The 16322-nt window shown below is 36.4% G+C and overlaps 1 protein-coding gene across 2 annotated transcripts in view; it reads right to left on the bottom strand.

Annotated features, from left to right (window-relative positions):
• The window catches only part of LOC117394431 (limb region 1 protein homolog), a 55347-nt gene that overhangs the window by 5594 nt on the left and 33431 nt on the right, over nt 1-16322 (bottom strand). For both annotated transcript variants that reach the window (XM_033992702.3, XM_059019132.1), the window contains exons 10-15: nt 16172-16252; nt 14771-14847; nt 14398-14490; nt 9181-9254; nt 8880-8970; nt 4437-4503 (exon numbers count right to left, since the gene is read on the bottom strand). In XM_033992702.3, the coding sequence (XP_033848593.1) occupies nt 4437-4503; nt 8880-8970; nt 9181-9254; nt 14398-14490; nt 14771-14847; nt 16172-16252 (483 nt within the window). The remainder of the gene's footprint in view (nt 1-4436; nt 4504-8879; nt 8971-9180; nt 9255-14397; nt 14491-14770; nt 14848-16171; nt 16253-16322) is intronic.

The following is a 16322-nucleotide window of genomic DNA, read 5'->3' on the forward strand; positions in this document are numbered from 1 at the left end:
GATGCAATCAACCTGTCACTACACAGCATGCAAAATGGTATTTACATCACATACTTATTTACATCGTATGTGAGACGTATTTATGGTGTTGTTTTTTACTCTAGTTTAAACTAATTAAATATATATTAAACGTTTCAGAAAAAGTTATAGTTTAAGCGATTAAACTATTACATTACCTTGAGAGCCTAGTTTTCTGTGACAACAAGAGCCAATTAAAGAGCTGAGTTTTGTAATAAGAGACCTTGTACAAGAGGACAACTTGTATTAATTTAGCACATGGTGTCAAACTGCTATCAGATACTGTTTTAAATCCCTTTCACTTTGTGTAGTGACTGAAATGGCCAAACATTTTAACCAAAACAATATGCTCGTCTACACATCTATAGTAATGAACCTGTGGTATTGTAATGCATTAGAAGGGCTTTGAATCTAAATCAGGTGGCATCAAGCTCAAATCAGAACTGTTCATATCTGCTGGCAGCAGACCTGGAAACAGCTCCATTTGAATTGGGACTCCGTCAACCAGATTGCAGCCTGGCACAGGTCTCTCCAAATCGTGTGCATTTACAAACAACATGCAGACAGGCGTCAAACTTCAAACTGCAGAAAAAAATGACGAGAAGCTGAACATCTGATTGCCGAGCCCCCAGAGTGCACTATTCTAAAAACAATACTACTAATAATAATAATACTAATAATAATAATAATAATACTAATAATACAAAACAAAACAAAACAAAAAAACAAAGCCAGGGCCTATACACTGCATCAGCTTGTTGAGTAATACATCCCCATACTGTTCAGGATTTCTTTCTAAAGAAATGTCTTCAAAAAATGAGCTTTGTGGCAGTACAAAACAACAAATAATAATTGTGGAAGGAAGTGTAGTGTTGTGTATATTGTTCTTCTGCCGCTGCAGTGATGATGCAACTTGAAAGGCTCCCTGAGTTTGTCTGCATTCCAGACCAGTCTGAAAGGGTCTTGGCATTAACACAATGACTGCTGTTGGTTTTGTTAACAGATTTATACAAGTTGACCAGGTGTTGGCATTGGTATGATAATTGATGCTACTTTTTGTTCAAAAGATTTAACTAAATCCACCAGGTGCTGGCATCTGTATTGTAGATTAACTGATAGACTTAAGAAAAAAAAAAAAAGAAAAAGATGAATATTAAATAAAAAGTTCCTGAAGAAATCCTTTTTTTTTTTTAATGCAATACATAAGATTGGAACACGCAGGTCAGACTCTGATGAAAGATGTGCCCAAACATGTAGTCGTGGACAGCAGTAGAAGGAAAATCATTATACTGTACAATTGACAGGAATTTACCCGATGCTTGAAGTCCACAAGCATAACCTCAAACTTTAGGGCACTTATTGTCCTATTAGATTATAATCATACAATACCAGCAACACCAAACCACTATGGAGAACATGATGGCCCTGCTTCAATTGCTAACACAGGACTATGTGTGTTTATTTTTGATATTTTTGTATTTATTTTTAAACTTTCACAGGGTGGGCTGATTTGATGTTCCCCTCAGATTATTTTTTTACAACATTATCTTAATCTTTCCCTGCTCTAGACGGCATACTTTTTCACCCCATGTGGTTTAGCTCGTCTGCACTTAAAGGTAACCGATGCATGCACATAAAAAAAAAAGAGGGTCCTCATGATCGCCTAATAATGTCACAGTACTTGAAAGGTCTGAAATATATTTATGAAAATGGAGAGTGTATCGGATTAAGCCACATGCAATATGAAACATCTATAGGAGGCTGTTTTAGAATCCCCCTTGCTTTGCCGCAACGATCCCACTATCCACAAATCGCTGCAAGACAGTGCTTTTAAACATAAACACTTTTTCTACCTCTAAACTGTTCCCTGTGTCCACTGTGGTTATCAGCTTCACTGTAGTCTCTCATACTGTACTTGTGAGCACTCCTGATCCACTGTGGTTATCAGCTTCACTGTAGTCTCTCCAGGTTATCGAACAACAACAAAGACTACTTCTGCAATGTCAGTGTCACAGGGTACAGTAATGAAGTGTCCTACAATGCAAACGGATACATTTGCAGACACCAAATCTTTGTTGTTGTTGATGGTTTGTCGGCTGGGTTATTTCCCAATATGAAATCTGTGCACAACTGCTTCTTTAATTTAACAGAACTCTCTGTATATGTGATGCGGAGTTCATTCCGTATGCAAATGAGAGTAACAGTAGCTTTGCCCAGTTTACCTTTCCCATCACGCTTAAAAAGCTACTTTTCCTCTTGTCATCCTGCTCAGTTTTTTTTTTTGTATACTGTGAAAAGACTCAATGAATCTGTTTAACGCATGTACTTATTTTGATCCACTGAATGCCACTTGGAATAGCCTGTAAAGCAATGCATGTTGATATTGTGTGAAGCACCACATGACCCTCTGTAGTCTAACACCCACCATTAATCCTGTTTGGACAGCTGTGTATGTGCATCTGTTAGCTTCACTTTAATTGTTCCATCTTTTTTTTTTCTTTTTTACCCTCATTCAATCTCTATGGTAAACTATTGAAGAATTTAGTTTGTTGATCTAAAACAGTGGTGAGCCTATGCCACCTATTTTGTCTGCTTTTGTAATAGAAAGTACACTAATATGATGTGCTCCTCCCGTAAAATTGTATAAAAAGTAATTGTATCTGTCTGTACAGCATACACAAATTGCTGCAGATATTTTTCATTAGGTATGTTCATTGGTAAAATAATTTAAATGCTTCTACGTAAACCAAAATAAAGTAGTCAATCTCTGTAGCACCATTATATATATATATATATATATATAAAGTATTCAGACCCCTGACCAATTCTCTCATATTACTGAATTACAAATGGTACATTGAAATTTCGTTCTGTTTGATATTTTATTTTAAAACACTGAAACTCAAAATCAATTATTGTAAGGTGACATTGGTTTTATGTTGGGAAATATTTTTAAGAAAAATAAAAAACTGAAATATCGTGCTTGCATAAGTATTCAACCCCCACACATTAATATTTGGTAGAGCCACCTTTCGCTGCAATAACAGCTTTAAGTCTTTTGGGGTAAGTATGTACCAGCTTTGCACACAGTGTCGGAGTGATTTTGGCCCATTCTTCTTGGCAGATTTGCTCCAAGTTGTTCAGGTTGGTTGGACGACGCTTGTGGACCGCAATTTTCAAATAGTGCCACAGATTCTCAATGGGATTGAGATCAGGACTTTGACTGGGCCACTGTAGGACATTCAGCTTTTTGTTCTTGAGCCACTCCAATGTTGCTTTGGCCTTGTGCTTGGGATCATTGTCCTGCTGAAAGGTGAATTTCCTCCGAAGCTTCAGTTTTTTAGCGGACTGAAGCAGGTTCTCTTGCAGTATTTCCCTGTACTTTGCTCCATCCATTCTTCCTTCAATTTTAACAAGATGCCCAGTCCCTGCTGATGAGAAGCATCCCCACAGCATGATGCTGCCACCACCATACTTCACTGTAGGGATGGTGTGTCTTGAGGCATGGGCAGTGTTAGGTTTGCGCCACACATAGTGCTTTGAGTTTTGGCCAAAAAGCTCTATCTTGGTCTCATCTGACTACAAAACCTTTTCCCACATTGCAGCTGGGTCACTCTAATGCTTTCTGGCAAACTCCAGACATGCTTACTTGCCACCCTCCCGTACAGGCCAGTGTTATGCAGAGCTCTTGATATGGTTGACTGGTGCACCATTACTCCACTCCCAGCCACTGAACTCTGTAGCTCCTTCAAAGTGATTGTTGGCCTCTCTGTGGCTTCTCTCACAAGTCTTCTTGTTTGAGCGCTGAGTTTTGAGGGACGGCCTTTTCTTGGCAGTGCCTGGGTGGTGTGATGCAAATTTCCATTGGGGTATGTAAACTTTTGACTACAACTGTATATATATATATATATATATATATATATATATATATATATATATATATATAATGTAGACTAGGGACTGGCAGTTTGTGGGTGCTTGCGCTGGCTGGAGTTGACTCAGCTATAGTGCAAGTCTACAATGTAAACTCTGCGGTAGTCTTGCCTCCTGTCTGCAAAGTGAGTCAGATCACTGCAGGGACTACAGTTCTCCAGGAGCAGTAAGCGGGTATTGAGATGCAATATGAATAATGCTGAGCTACTGTTCTCAAGACGGTGGTACCGGAATAGCTAGACAAACACCTGTAGCACTCCTGCGTCTTTGCAATTACACAAACTTGAAATGTTGAAACGGCTAAATATATGGCAATAATACAAAATCTGTTAAGAGTTAATTAAAGAGTACACCATTTAATGTCTTTATAAACCAGCTATGGAGGTTTCATTTTCATTTTCATGACTCTTACTGTAAATTACAGGCAGGAGACAATTTTCCACCAATAATCAACGCTATTTTAATGGGCTTATGCAAGCACTTACCCAAGGTTCTTGACATAACTGGCAATGCAGAACTCAACACAAGGATAGACACACAGCAACCAATGATCTGTTTAGAGAAAAATCACTTTAGCTACAATTTGCAATATCACTTATAAGTACAGATCATGCATGTTAATATAGAACAGTTGCTATTTGGGGGGGGGGGGGGTCAGAATTGTTCAGGTTTATTTTAAGATCACAATTAACAGAGAAAACACCTTAAAATGTACAGAACTTGAAACACTGCAGGGCTTAAGCTTTACTTGCATGGCATATCAATATCAACGGTGTCCCAGGAAATAAGTTGATCGGGAAATAAGTTGATCAAGCTCTAGAATTTAAAGGGGAGGTTCCATTGTTTCTAATGTAAACGAGCCTAGGCTAGGAAATAAGTAGATAGAGCCAGGAAATAAATTGATCGGATATATTAATGAACAATAAATCATTTAAAATTAATTTTGTAAGTAGAATTTATCTCAATTAGTAGATCTGATTTATTCAGCAGTGTGCTGCTAGATAAGATGATGTGAATATCACTTTAGATCCAATATATTAGCCTAATAAAAATGCATAATTTAAAATGACTTTTGTATGTATAATTTACATTAACATGTAGATCGGATATATCGAAAGTATTATGCTAGATAAGGGAATGTGAATATCGCTGTATTATATATATTAGCAGCAAATAAATAATTTAAAATGAATTGTATGATTGTACATTTCTGATTGTGTATTTCTGTTTGTGTAACAAACGTTAACTAGCAAAATGTGTTACGTATTAACGTTATTTTGCATTTCTGGAGGTGTTTTTGTTTTGGGAAGCACTACAGTATGGACAGCAGGTATGCGAGCGATTGTCCAAAAGTTAAAGCACAAGTTTCAATCATGGAAAAAATTAAGCTCCATGCTGCGATTACTATGATTACTTGAAAAACGTTGTTTATATATATTATTTTATATTATTTATTATTTTATATTTGTTATTTCATTTATTTTTATATACAGTACTTTGCATATTAAATAATTTAAAATGAATAGATCGGATATATTCGACAGTGTTACGCTACATAAGGGAATGTGAATATCGCTGTAATATATATTAGCAACATATATTGCCCCCCCCTCCCCCCCCAAACTCAACACGACACGACTGTCAGTAAACATGACAGTAAACATAGACATAATGAAGCGTTCTTACCTTTATATAAGTTAGTGATCAGACGCATTTCCCGACCATATAGGGACTGTTGGCACGTATGACAAATACGTAATTTAAAAATGTTACATATTTAACATTATTTTGCATTTCTGGAGATGTTCTTGTTTTGGGAAGCACTACTGTATGGACAGGTATACGAGCGATTTTCCAAATGTTAAAGCATGAGTTTCAGTCATGGAAAAAATTGAGCTCCCTGCTGCGATGGTGCACATCAATCGCATGATGTACTTGAAAAATGTTGCTTATACAGTATTATTATTTTGTATTATGTGCTTTGTTGTTTCATTTATTTTTACATACAGTACTTTGTATAATTAGGACAGAAAACGAACAGGAGACTGGTTATCATCATGCATGTATTTCAATTACAAGTTTGGGAAGAAACAGTACATTAATTAGTTAAACTAAAGAGTTAACGTCTTTGCTAAACCGTGGTAAATACGTGTAGTTCAATACCAACCAAGATAGCTATTGTAAGAAAGAGAGATCATACAGTATATGTAGGCTACTGTAGAGCAGCATGATTTTAAAAATGGTAAATTCCTGTAGTGCAACAACCATGTAAGAAATAACGAGCAATCATATCTACCATGGCATACGTTTTTCATTTCTGTATTTGTCCTATCAAGAGGATTTGACAGAGTCCTTTTTTTAACATAGTACAAATCTTATTCCTTGGTAATACTATATATTACTGCAAGGAATACAATTGTCACGTTTACGAAGAATATGGCATTTATGTTAATGTGTTGTGTGCAAACAACATGAGAGATTTCTTTTAATTCCCAACCTGAGTACACGACACAATTCCTTACTAAAAAAAACTTTCATCTGGCTATTTGTGGTTAATTTTCTTCACCCTATCCCAATTTAAAAACCACAACCCTAAACCTATAACCTTTTTTAAATAAACATAATTGTATGTGTAACAATAAATGTTAATGCTTAAGACATGCAGACAAAACAATGTACTGTATATACTATTCATTTTTTTTTTAACTCTCAGTGTAGGCCTACGTTTTGCCACGTCTAAACTGTAGTAAAGTTACTAATGTTAAAATGTAAAAATACGACCTTGTCATACTAATATGATGGATGCAGCATGTCATCAGATTATATTACTGAAACATTATAATTTTGATTAAAGACTGACAACATTTTGACGTGTAAAATCATTTAATATAAAAATAAATCTCTGCAATCACACAAAAACTACATCAGATTGACATCGATGTATAGAAACATAAAAAGATAGAGGTTTAAAACAGTTTACCATAGAAACAGTCGTCGATCACACATTTTAAAGTTCATACGAAAAGACAGTGGCACGAACACGCACCAACATACAGTCTAGTAAATAAAACGGCCAGATAAAGATAAAAAGCCATGCAGTGAACCTCCCCTTTAATCAAACTGTAGCCCCGCCTTACTTTTGTTTACTTTTGCCTTACTGCGCTTGCGCGATCAACTTATTTCCCGGTCAACTTATTTCCTACGACACCGGTACTCTAAAGTTTCAGACTGAACATTGTTTTAGAGTTTTCAATCATCCTGCTGTATAATGCACTAGTGCCTATGACTGGTCACTATTGCTCTGCATTTGTGTTGTGAAAACATGAAATCATACACAATGCAAAAGTATACTGAAATAAATACACGCTCACAGCTGGTTATACAACACATCCACAACTTAATAAATAATAAAACAATGAAGCAATAAAATGATACATGTGGTGGTTGCTGAGAAATTAAGACTTCTTTTTCGTGGCCTAAGCTTTGTTCAGTAGATCATCTGCAAAACCAATCCACTAATGTCCGATTTAGTGTGCTTCCTGCTAAACCCCTGATGGCAGACGATTTTGGCAGAACGTTTTTGGGGGGACTTCATAATGCAAAACAGCACCTTGACTTGAGAAATTAAAAACTGCCACCAGGTCATTTGAATCCGAAACAGTTTGTGGCACCGAAGGAGAGCCTAGATCTCCAACCAATCCCTCCGGAACGATTTACATAATGTACCTATCTACATGGAGATTACAAATTACACTTGAAGACACCAATTTAAGCATTTTAGCTTTTTCATTTGCACTTAAAGCCAAATTTGAATAAAACTGCAAATACTATTTCATACAGATACTCCAAGAGAAAATACAAAAACAGGTTAGAAGACAGTGTCTTTTGATCAATGTGAGATATAAATCAAGATTGAAAGATATTTGTAATATCAATAAAAATATTCTTTAATGCTCTTTGACAGAATGACACAATGTACCAAGAGCAAAATAAGGTTAACATTTGACAGCAAGTGTAAAGAAATCAAATCAATATCACACTCATTCATATCAGCTGTCACTTGTATTCTACCCAGAATGACCTTTACAATTCCTGAGACAATGTAAAGCTAGCACAGTAGAATCCAACAGTTTCTATTACAGACACTCTTATCTTGCTCAGTACTACTACATTATTCCGGGGGGGGGGGGGGGGGGGGGGGGCAGTGTGGCCAATTTATTGTTTAGACCGTGTTTGTGTTCATTGTGTAACTATATATGACGATGACGACTGTGAGATTTATTAATTTGTTTAATTATTAATATATACATTTAGAATTATGACAAGGTTGCACATGATCATTTTGAGAACTCTGATTAGACTCTGATTTTTTTTTTTTATTCTGTTTTTCTCTATGGGGGGGTGCTAGAATCAGAAAGTAGGATAGTTTCAATGTGGCAGTTTTGTTATAAAATACATATAAATAAAACATATCCAGCTATTTATTTTGGATTGATTACAACTATAACACGTCATACTTTTTATCATATGGTTTTGTAAGGTAACAAGTTATTTCCAAAGGTCTCTTACCACACACACACTTCTTCTAGTTAAACGGATTCCACTGATTGTACAATTAGTACTTCTGAAGTTGCTCATTACCAGGTTCTTTCATTTGTAGTCCTTTCACTGAACTGCTGTGGCTAGTTAACAAGCCTCACCACCCCAAGCTATTTACAAATGAATGGGCACCATGAAAACCAAACTCTTCCCACTCATTCAGCTTCATGAAAGCCTTCCACTTGTTGTTTACGCAGCTCGCAAACAAATATTGATCCGCGCAAATGAGTCATTCAGGGTAATTACTGAAGGACAGCTAGTTGGGTGGGCAAAAAAAAAAAAAAACAAGCACGAGGCCCATATACATGAGCACCTGGAGCCTACCTTACCGTTGTCATGGTTGTGTCATCTTTCCTGGGCGTGAGCTCCTCAAAGACGCGCAGACTATAGAAGCCAACGACAGAAGACACCATTAGATAGCCGTGAAAATCAAGGACAAATAAAAACAAGACTGGAGCAACACACTAATGTAACGGTTCTATTTAAAGTTCTTATCTATCTTTTCTTCTTCAAAACAAAACAAGTGTTGCAGTCAGTAATCAACAGCCTTGTCCCACCCCTTGATTAGTAACACAGCCCTGTCACCAGAACCTAGAGAGGCAAGAGCACAGAACACAACAGAAAGGATACAAAATCAGGATGATTTCAAGTGCTGCTCCCACAAATCCAAACGTGGACAAGGAAGCACTTCCAATCCCCCGCTCCTGACAAAAAAGAAAGAGAATCCGTGAAAACAAACAATAGTAAAAGAGGGAACAAAGCCATGTTTTTTTATTATTTTATCAGTAAAAGTACAAACCCAATTGAAAGGATCCTTGTCCAATTGAAAGGATCAGTTAATAGAATGGTAACTCACACAGCTGTTTTGACAAAATAACAATATAAAAGCAACATCTGTGCTCTGTGCAGTATGTCACAAATTGTATAGAATGTCAAATGACTGGTATACATTTTTACAGAGAACACAGCTGTGCACCACAATATCTGAAAGTGCCCTGTCCTTATTCTAGAAACCTAGAAGAGGTCATAGGACTGTAGAACCCCAATATGGCAGCCGTGCTGAGGCAAAAGTCCACTGAAAATACGAAGTCGGCATCTAACATGGATGTGAGATATTAGCAGTTAAAATAGCGGCTTACAAAAACATATACGCTCCTCTCACAGGGATGCTTAAAAAGGTTACCCAAGATCATTTCCTAAGAAAGACTTCTTGGCACTGTCTGCCGTTTACATTATACAACTTGGCTCTTTATTTCAGGGATTATCACACAAACCTGCACATTCAGAAGTGTCCATGGTGCTCAAACCCACAAGAACCAAAAGGGGAGCAGCTTCTTTTGATGCATCGGCATGAAGCTAAAAATTAATTTTGTGTGTTTTTTAAGTTCTTTGTTGTAAGCTATATATTTATTGAATTTGAACATGTTCTTTCACGTCTCTGTGCAACTGTCATCTTATTACTCAGATATGAAACACAGGTTGCTGTTTTTGAGACATGAACAGCACAAAAGATGCGATACCTCTTGCCAACAAAAATCTGAATATACTTTAAGCTCTCAACAATGTCTGACAATAAAGTGCAAACAAATGTGATTTCCTCATATTAAGCTCAACATATTCAGAAGCAATTGCCCTGGAAGTTGGGGAATTGAGTTGCATGCACAAGTGAAATGTCTACAGTGAGCTTTATAACCATCTTAAAAAGGCACTCTGCTAGGAACACAACAATGAAGGGATTTAGTTTACAATAAAGAACGTTCAACAACCGGGTGGTGACGACAAAAACAGGAACTAATTAATCACACTCTTTAAAAGGTTCAAACTCTATCTGCAGGAAACGTTACAAACAGATAAAGTAAGTTTAAAAAGGGTTTTAAAAAAGTAGGCAAAAATGTATTTAAAGGAGGCTGTGTTATCCAGTGGGTAAAGAAACTGGCTTGTAACCAGGAGGTCCCCGGTTCAAATCCCACCTCAGCCACTGACTCATTGTGTGACCCTGAGCAAGTCACTTAACCTCCTTGTGCTCCGTCTTTCGGGTGAGACGTAGTTGTAAGTGACTCTGCAGCTGATGCATAGTTCACACACCCTAGTCTCTGTAAGTCGCCTTGGATAAAGGCATCTGCTAAATAAACAAATAATAAAAAAAAAAAATATATATATATATATAGATATATATATATATATATATATATATATATATATATATATATACTACCGGTCAAAAGTTTTAGAACACCCCCATTTTTCCAGTTTTTATTGAAATTTAAGCAGTTCAAGTCCAGTGAATAACCTGAAATGGTACAAAGGTAAGCGGTAAACTGCCAGAGGTTAAAAAAAAAAGTTTAGGTTACCAAAAACTGAAAAATAATGTACATTTCAGAGTTATACAAAAAGGCCTTTTTCAGGGAACAAGTAATGGGTTAACAACTTACAGCTGTTCTGCGGCAATGGAAGTAAATTAAGCCTTGAAAGTTGATGCTAACAATTCCTACAGGTGTCCCAACTTTTGTTGATTACTTACAAACCCTCTGTCTGTATAAAAGCAGTGTTGGAACAGACTGTGTTACTACACCCTCTTAAGCATTATTTGGACAGTATTGTACTGCAGGAAGTAGTATATTGCTCTCATAATGGCGAGAAAAAGGCAATTAACAAAGGAAGACAAACAGACCATTATAACCCTTAAAAGTGTAGGTCTTTCCTTTAGAGAAATTGCAAAGAAAGCCAAGGTGTCAGTGAGTACAGTTTCCTACACCATCAAAAGGCACTTGGAAACTGGAGGAAACTCTGACAGGACGAGGTCTGGCAGACCCAAAGCCACAACAGAATCAGAAGACAAGTTTCTGAGAGTCAACAGCTTGCGTGATAGGCGGCTTACAGGACAACAGCTTCAAGCACAGCTTAACACTGGTCGAAGTAAGCAAGTCTCAGTTTCAACTGTGAAGAGAAGACTTCGAGCTGCAGGTTCGATGAATCAAAATTTGAAATCTTCGGTTCATCACGCAGGGTTTTTGTACGCCGTCGAGTAGGCGAAAGGATGGTTCCTCGGTGTGTGACACCAACTGTCAAACATGGAGGAGGAAGCGTGATGGTCTGGGGCTCTTTTGCTGGATCCAGAGTCGGCGACTTGCACAGAGTGAGTGGCCCCCATGAACCAAAACTGCTACCACAGCATTTTGCAGCGCCATGCAATACTCTCTGGTATACGCCTAGTTGGTCAGGGGTTCATCCTACAGCAAGATAATGACCCAAAACATACCTCCAGGCTATGTCAGAACTACCTTAGAAGAAAACAACAAGACGGTAGGCTTCAAATCATGGAATGGCCAGCACAGTCTCCAGACTTAAACCCCATCGAGCTGGTTTGGGATGAACTGGACAGAAGGGTGAAAGCAAAGCAACCTACAAGTGCAACACATTTGTGGGAACTTCTGCAACAGTGTTGGGAAGAACTTTCCGAACAATATTTGCCACGAGTGTGTTTGTCTATTATATCTGCAAAAGGTGGCTACTTTGATGAGTCAAAACTTTAGATTAAATTTTGTTAAACAAAACGATTCCATGATTTCTTTTTTATCTCCAATTGTTTATTTGTTCTATGCTTTAATTTCAGAGTACACTGAGACATTAAACTGCGTAAATTTCAATAAAAACTGGAAAAATTGAGGTGTTCTAAAACTTTTGACCGGTAGTGTGTGTATATATATATATACATATATATATATATATATATATATATATATATATATATATATATATATATATATATATATATATATAATGACATTACCCATCCATTCATCAAAAGGTCATCTTGATGAGATTTGTTATATATTCAATATATGGTATCAAATGAGTTAGTTATTCCCAAAATACAGCCTCCAATAGAACTTGCATGATCAGTCACTGCTCTTAGTTACAGGCAGTGAAACACTTCTATTATTATTGTGTTATTACATTGGTAAGAGCAACAGGCAGAATGACATTCAATACAAACCAAAGAGTCTCAGTCTTCTAAGCAGACTGTGTAAATGTATGTATTTCTATCAATTTAAAAAATACAGACATGACAAATAATTAGTTTTCTTTATGTTGTATATATAATTTAATTATAATATAATTAGGGCTTCTGTTTTTCGGGTTTTATTAATTGTACTTCTCAATTATTTTTGGGTTTTATGTAAATCGGTTTTTTTCGGGGCTTTCGTTTTTGATATACTGTATGAAATTAGTGTTTTCGGTTACTTTCCAAAATGCTTGAGCGTTTTTTTTGTGTCAAAATATGCATAGTAACTCGACAGTACTTGCACACTTAAGTTGTACCTTCTTTCCTTTGCTGTCTTCCACAACAAAATCCCTATGGGCACATTTTTCTGGGTTTTTTGTGTGTAGGCATTTTTATACATTTTGCCACAATTCTGTTTTAAATCCTCTGTATCTTAACTGTAATACAGCTTTAAATCCCGCTAACAAGCCTCCATCCTGATTGTAATCTCGTTTTAAATCTCGCAAGTGGAGTCTCCAATAGAAATGTAGGAATGTGCTGTCACTCAATAGTTGGACGGGTTTAAAGTATTCAGAACGAATCAATGATAGATACAAGTCAGGAAGGCGGGACATTGCCCAGCAGCACTGGGAAATGTGTTTATTATTATTTTTGTAGTAGGTTTTATTTTTTTTTTAATGGGAAAAGGGTAAAGTCAACGTGAATAGATTAACCATTTCCACAGTTTTTCCGGTGTTTATTGGCTATCCACCGATATCATTTTATTAGTATCAGGGGTGTTTTATCGGGTTTTATCGGTTAAAACCGAAAATCAGAAGCCCTAAATATAATATAATATAATATAATACAATGAGCACACACACACGTATTTATTTCATTTCTCAAAACAGCAAAAACACAAAAATGTTCACCTCCAATCCGATTACCTTTCACAAACTCTAGGCAGTGCATGAACAACTAAGAAAACACAGCAACATGTCGGGTTAAGATGGTTATCAAACGGAGAGCTCTATTGATTAGCTTTAAAGAGGACACCTCAGACACATGACAGGAGATCAGAGCAATGGAATGCATCCAGTTCTTCAAACATATAACCATTTACCAAACAGCGCTGTCAAGAAGCTGACATCACTTATGACATGTGTAATTTAGGGGATTTTCTCATGTGGGTCATGCCAAAAAAAAAATACAGTTAAATAAACAAAAAAAATGGAATGTTCAGAAAAGGTACTGCAACAGGCGAAAATGACTAGATCTATGGCACCGTGAAATTTGAATGCAATGGCCCTGAATGAGATACACTTAATAGAAATAAAAAATAAATTTCCTTTTTATTTATTTTTACATTAAAATCTGAATTATCGCAGAATCACACTCCAGCGAGATGATGTTTTTACAACCCATACAATAAAAAAATATAACCATTAACTGAATATACAAAGCTTCTTAATACAAATATGGAATGTGGAACATGCCTTACAATTTTAAACACACAATACATTTTGCACTTACAGATTCCTAACTAATGCCAAGTATATATTTGGCTGAACACATTACACTTTGTGTACATTTTACAAATCAATAACATGTCTAGTGTTTGATCTGCAAGGTACTGTGAAATGATTCTTAATGGTAAAAAACAAAAAACAAACATGCTGACACTGATGAAATATCTGATAAGAAAAGAAAAATCTTAAATCAGATAATATACAACTTCTGGCTTTTTAACTTCAATGCATCTAAGCATACCCGGTATTTAAACAAAGTTTCAAAACAAGCAGTCACACCATAATGAACTGGTCAGCATTGCGTTTAAACAGAGAATAGCACATGCTGTGTACCTTTGTATTATTTGCCTTTGATCCCCTTGGCATTGCAGTTTCATCAACTAACAAATAGAGGATGTTGAACACAACCAGAAGGACTGATATTGTCTGTAATAAAAACAAACAAAAAAAAGGAGTTGGTCATATTAACAGTACACATTTAAACTAAAATGACTTAATGTTTCCAGCAAAGTTATTAACCCTTGAACATTAAAATACAAATGCATGAAAATAAAGAAAACGTCCCCCCAAACCATCCGACTATAGTGACCTTTTCCGTCACGCAGCCTTAAAATGCAAAGTGCATCCTGTCAATAGGATACCTCTACTTACTTAAAATATCTTGCTATTCAAAAGAGAAATAAAAAAATAACAATACATTGCTTACTGTTCCAGCCAGGAGTATTAACATGACAACAGGATACACCAAATTCTTCTCCCATGCAGAAGCTTTCTTCCGCCTTTCTGTAGGAGAAGAGGGACATATTTCAGACTTCCTTGCAGGAGATATGCAGTAACAAAGAGGTTTACACATTGAAAACTTTGTGAATTTATGTATCAGATGTCAGACCTAATATCTGGTGATTTTACCAGACCAGGTTCTAATGTCCAAAGTAATTGAATACTTCACAGTACAAATGGGCAATGATGTCAGCCTCAGACACCTAAAGTTCAGGATTGTAACTAAATCAGAATAGAAGTAGTAGAATAGAAGTGCTTAAAACTGGAATGTACGAGACACTTCGTACTAGACAGTAATTCAAAACTTAACGTCCATTCTGCCTCCCAAAATAAATATATAATCATTTTGTCAGTAACATGCATAACCTGAGAATGCTGTAAATAGAAATTAGAGCTGCCATCATCAGTGACAGTGCATGAAACCAGGATGCTTAATAAAATGATACTTGACCAATGGCGGAACGGCCAGATGGAATTACAACGGGCATTTTGGAAACCTGTGTTCCAAAAGTGCAACACTAGAGGGGGTCGGCCAGGGCCAGTTTGTCTGGGAATTTGATGCATTTTGACAAAACAAGAGAGCAGCATCATTGGTACCAGTATCAGTAAAAAAGAAAGTACCAAGTGAGTACCAATCCCTGCTTTTCTTATGACTGACGGGTTTTCAATAGGGACTTCATTCCTTCATGTGACTTTAGGAAGTTGACGTGGAAGTACAGCATTGCAGTATCTGCAAGAAGCGTTCAATAAACATTTTTCTACAATATCTTAAAATAAATTACCAAAAAACCCGAAATTCAACTTTACCATAATGTGTCCGTTTTTCATATCGGAGAATCCGGAGACCAACACAATTATAGCAATATATAAATCGGGTAATATTTACTGGAATTATTTTGTTTGCACCATGTACTTAATAAACATCATTGAAAGGTTTTGTCCAATATCTTAAGTGCCACTATGCCACTTCCACCCCGGGCTCAGATGTACAGTTTCCTTAATAAAAATTTTGTTAAAAGGATTATAGAAAAAAAAGAACAAATGAATTCCGCCTCTGTGACCGAGGAAAACAACTCCCTTCATAAACAATAATATTCAAAGAGACACGGCTGCTTTAATACCCATCTTGACTATGCTTTGTGGATAATAAGAAACGGCTCACCCAGTTTATTTAATACCCATCTTGACTATGCTTTGTGGATAGTAAACGGCTCACCCAGTTTATTTAATACCCATCTTGACTATGCTTCGTGGATAGTAAGAAACGGCTCACCCAGTTTATTTAATACCCATCTTGACTATGTTTCGTGGATAAGAAACGGCTCACCCAGTTTATTTTTCATGCTTCTTACGCTGTCCAGCTCCTGTTGCAGATCTACTGGGTTGTATTGGGAATGTGAGGTCATCCCTAAAAAATGCATAAACACAATGTTAACATACTATACATACCAAAAACAAAAAAACACAGTGACAACTTT

The sequence above is a fragment of the Acipenser ruthenus genome, chromosome 3, assembly GCF_902713425.1.
Source record: "Acipenser ruthenus chromosome 3, fAciRut3.2 maternal haplotype, whole genome shotgun sequence".
NCBI classification, from domain to species: Eukaryota; Metazoa; Chordata; class Actinopteri; order Acipenseriformes; family Acipenseridae; genus Acipenser; species Acipenser ruthenus.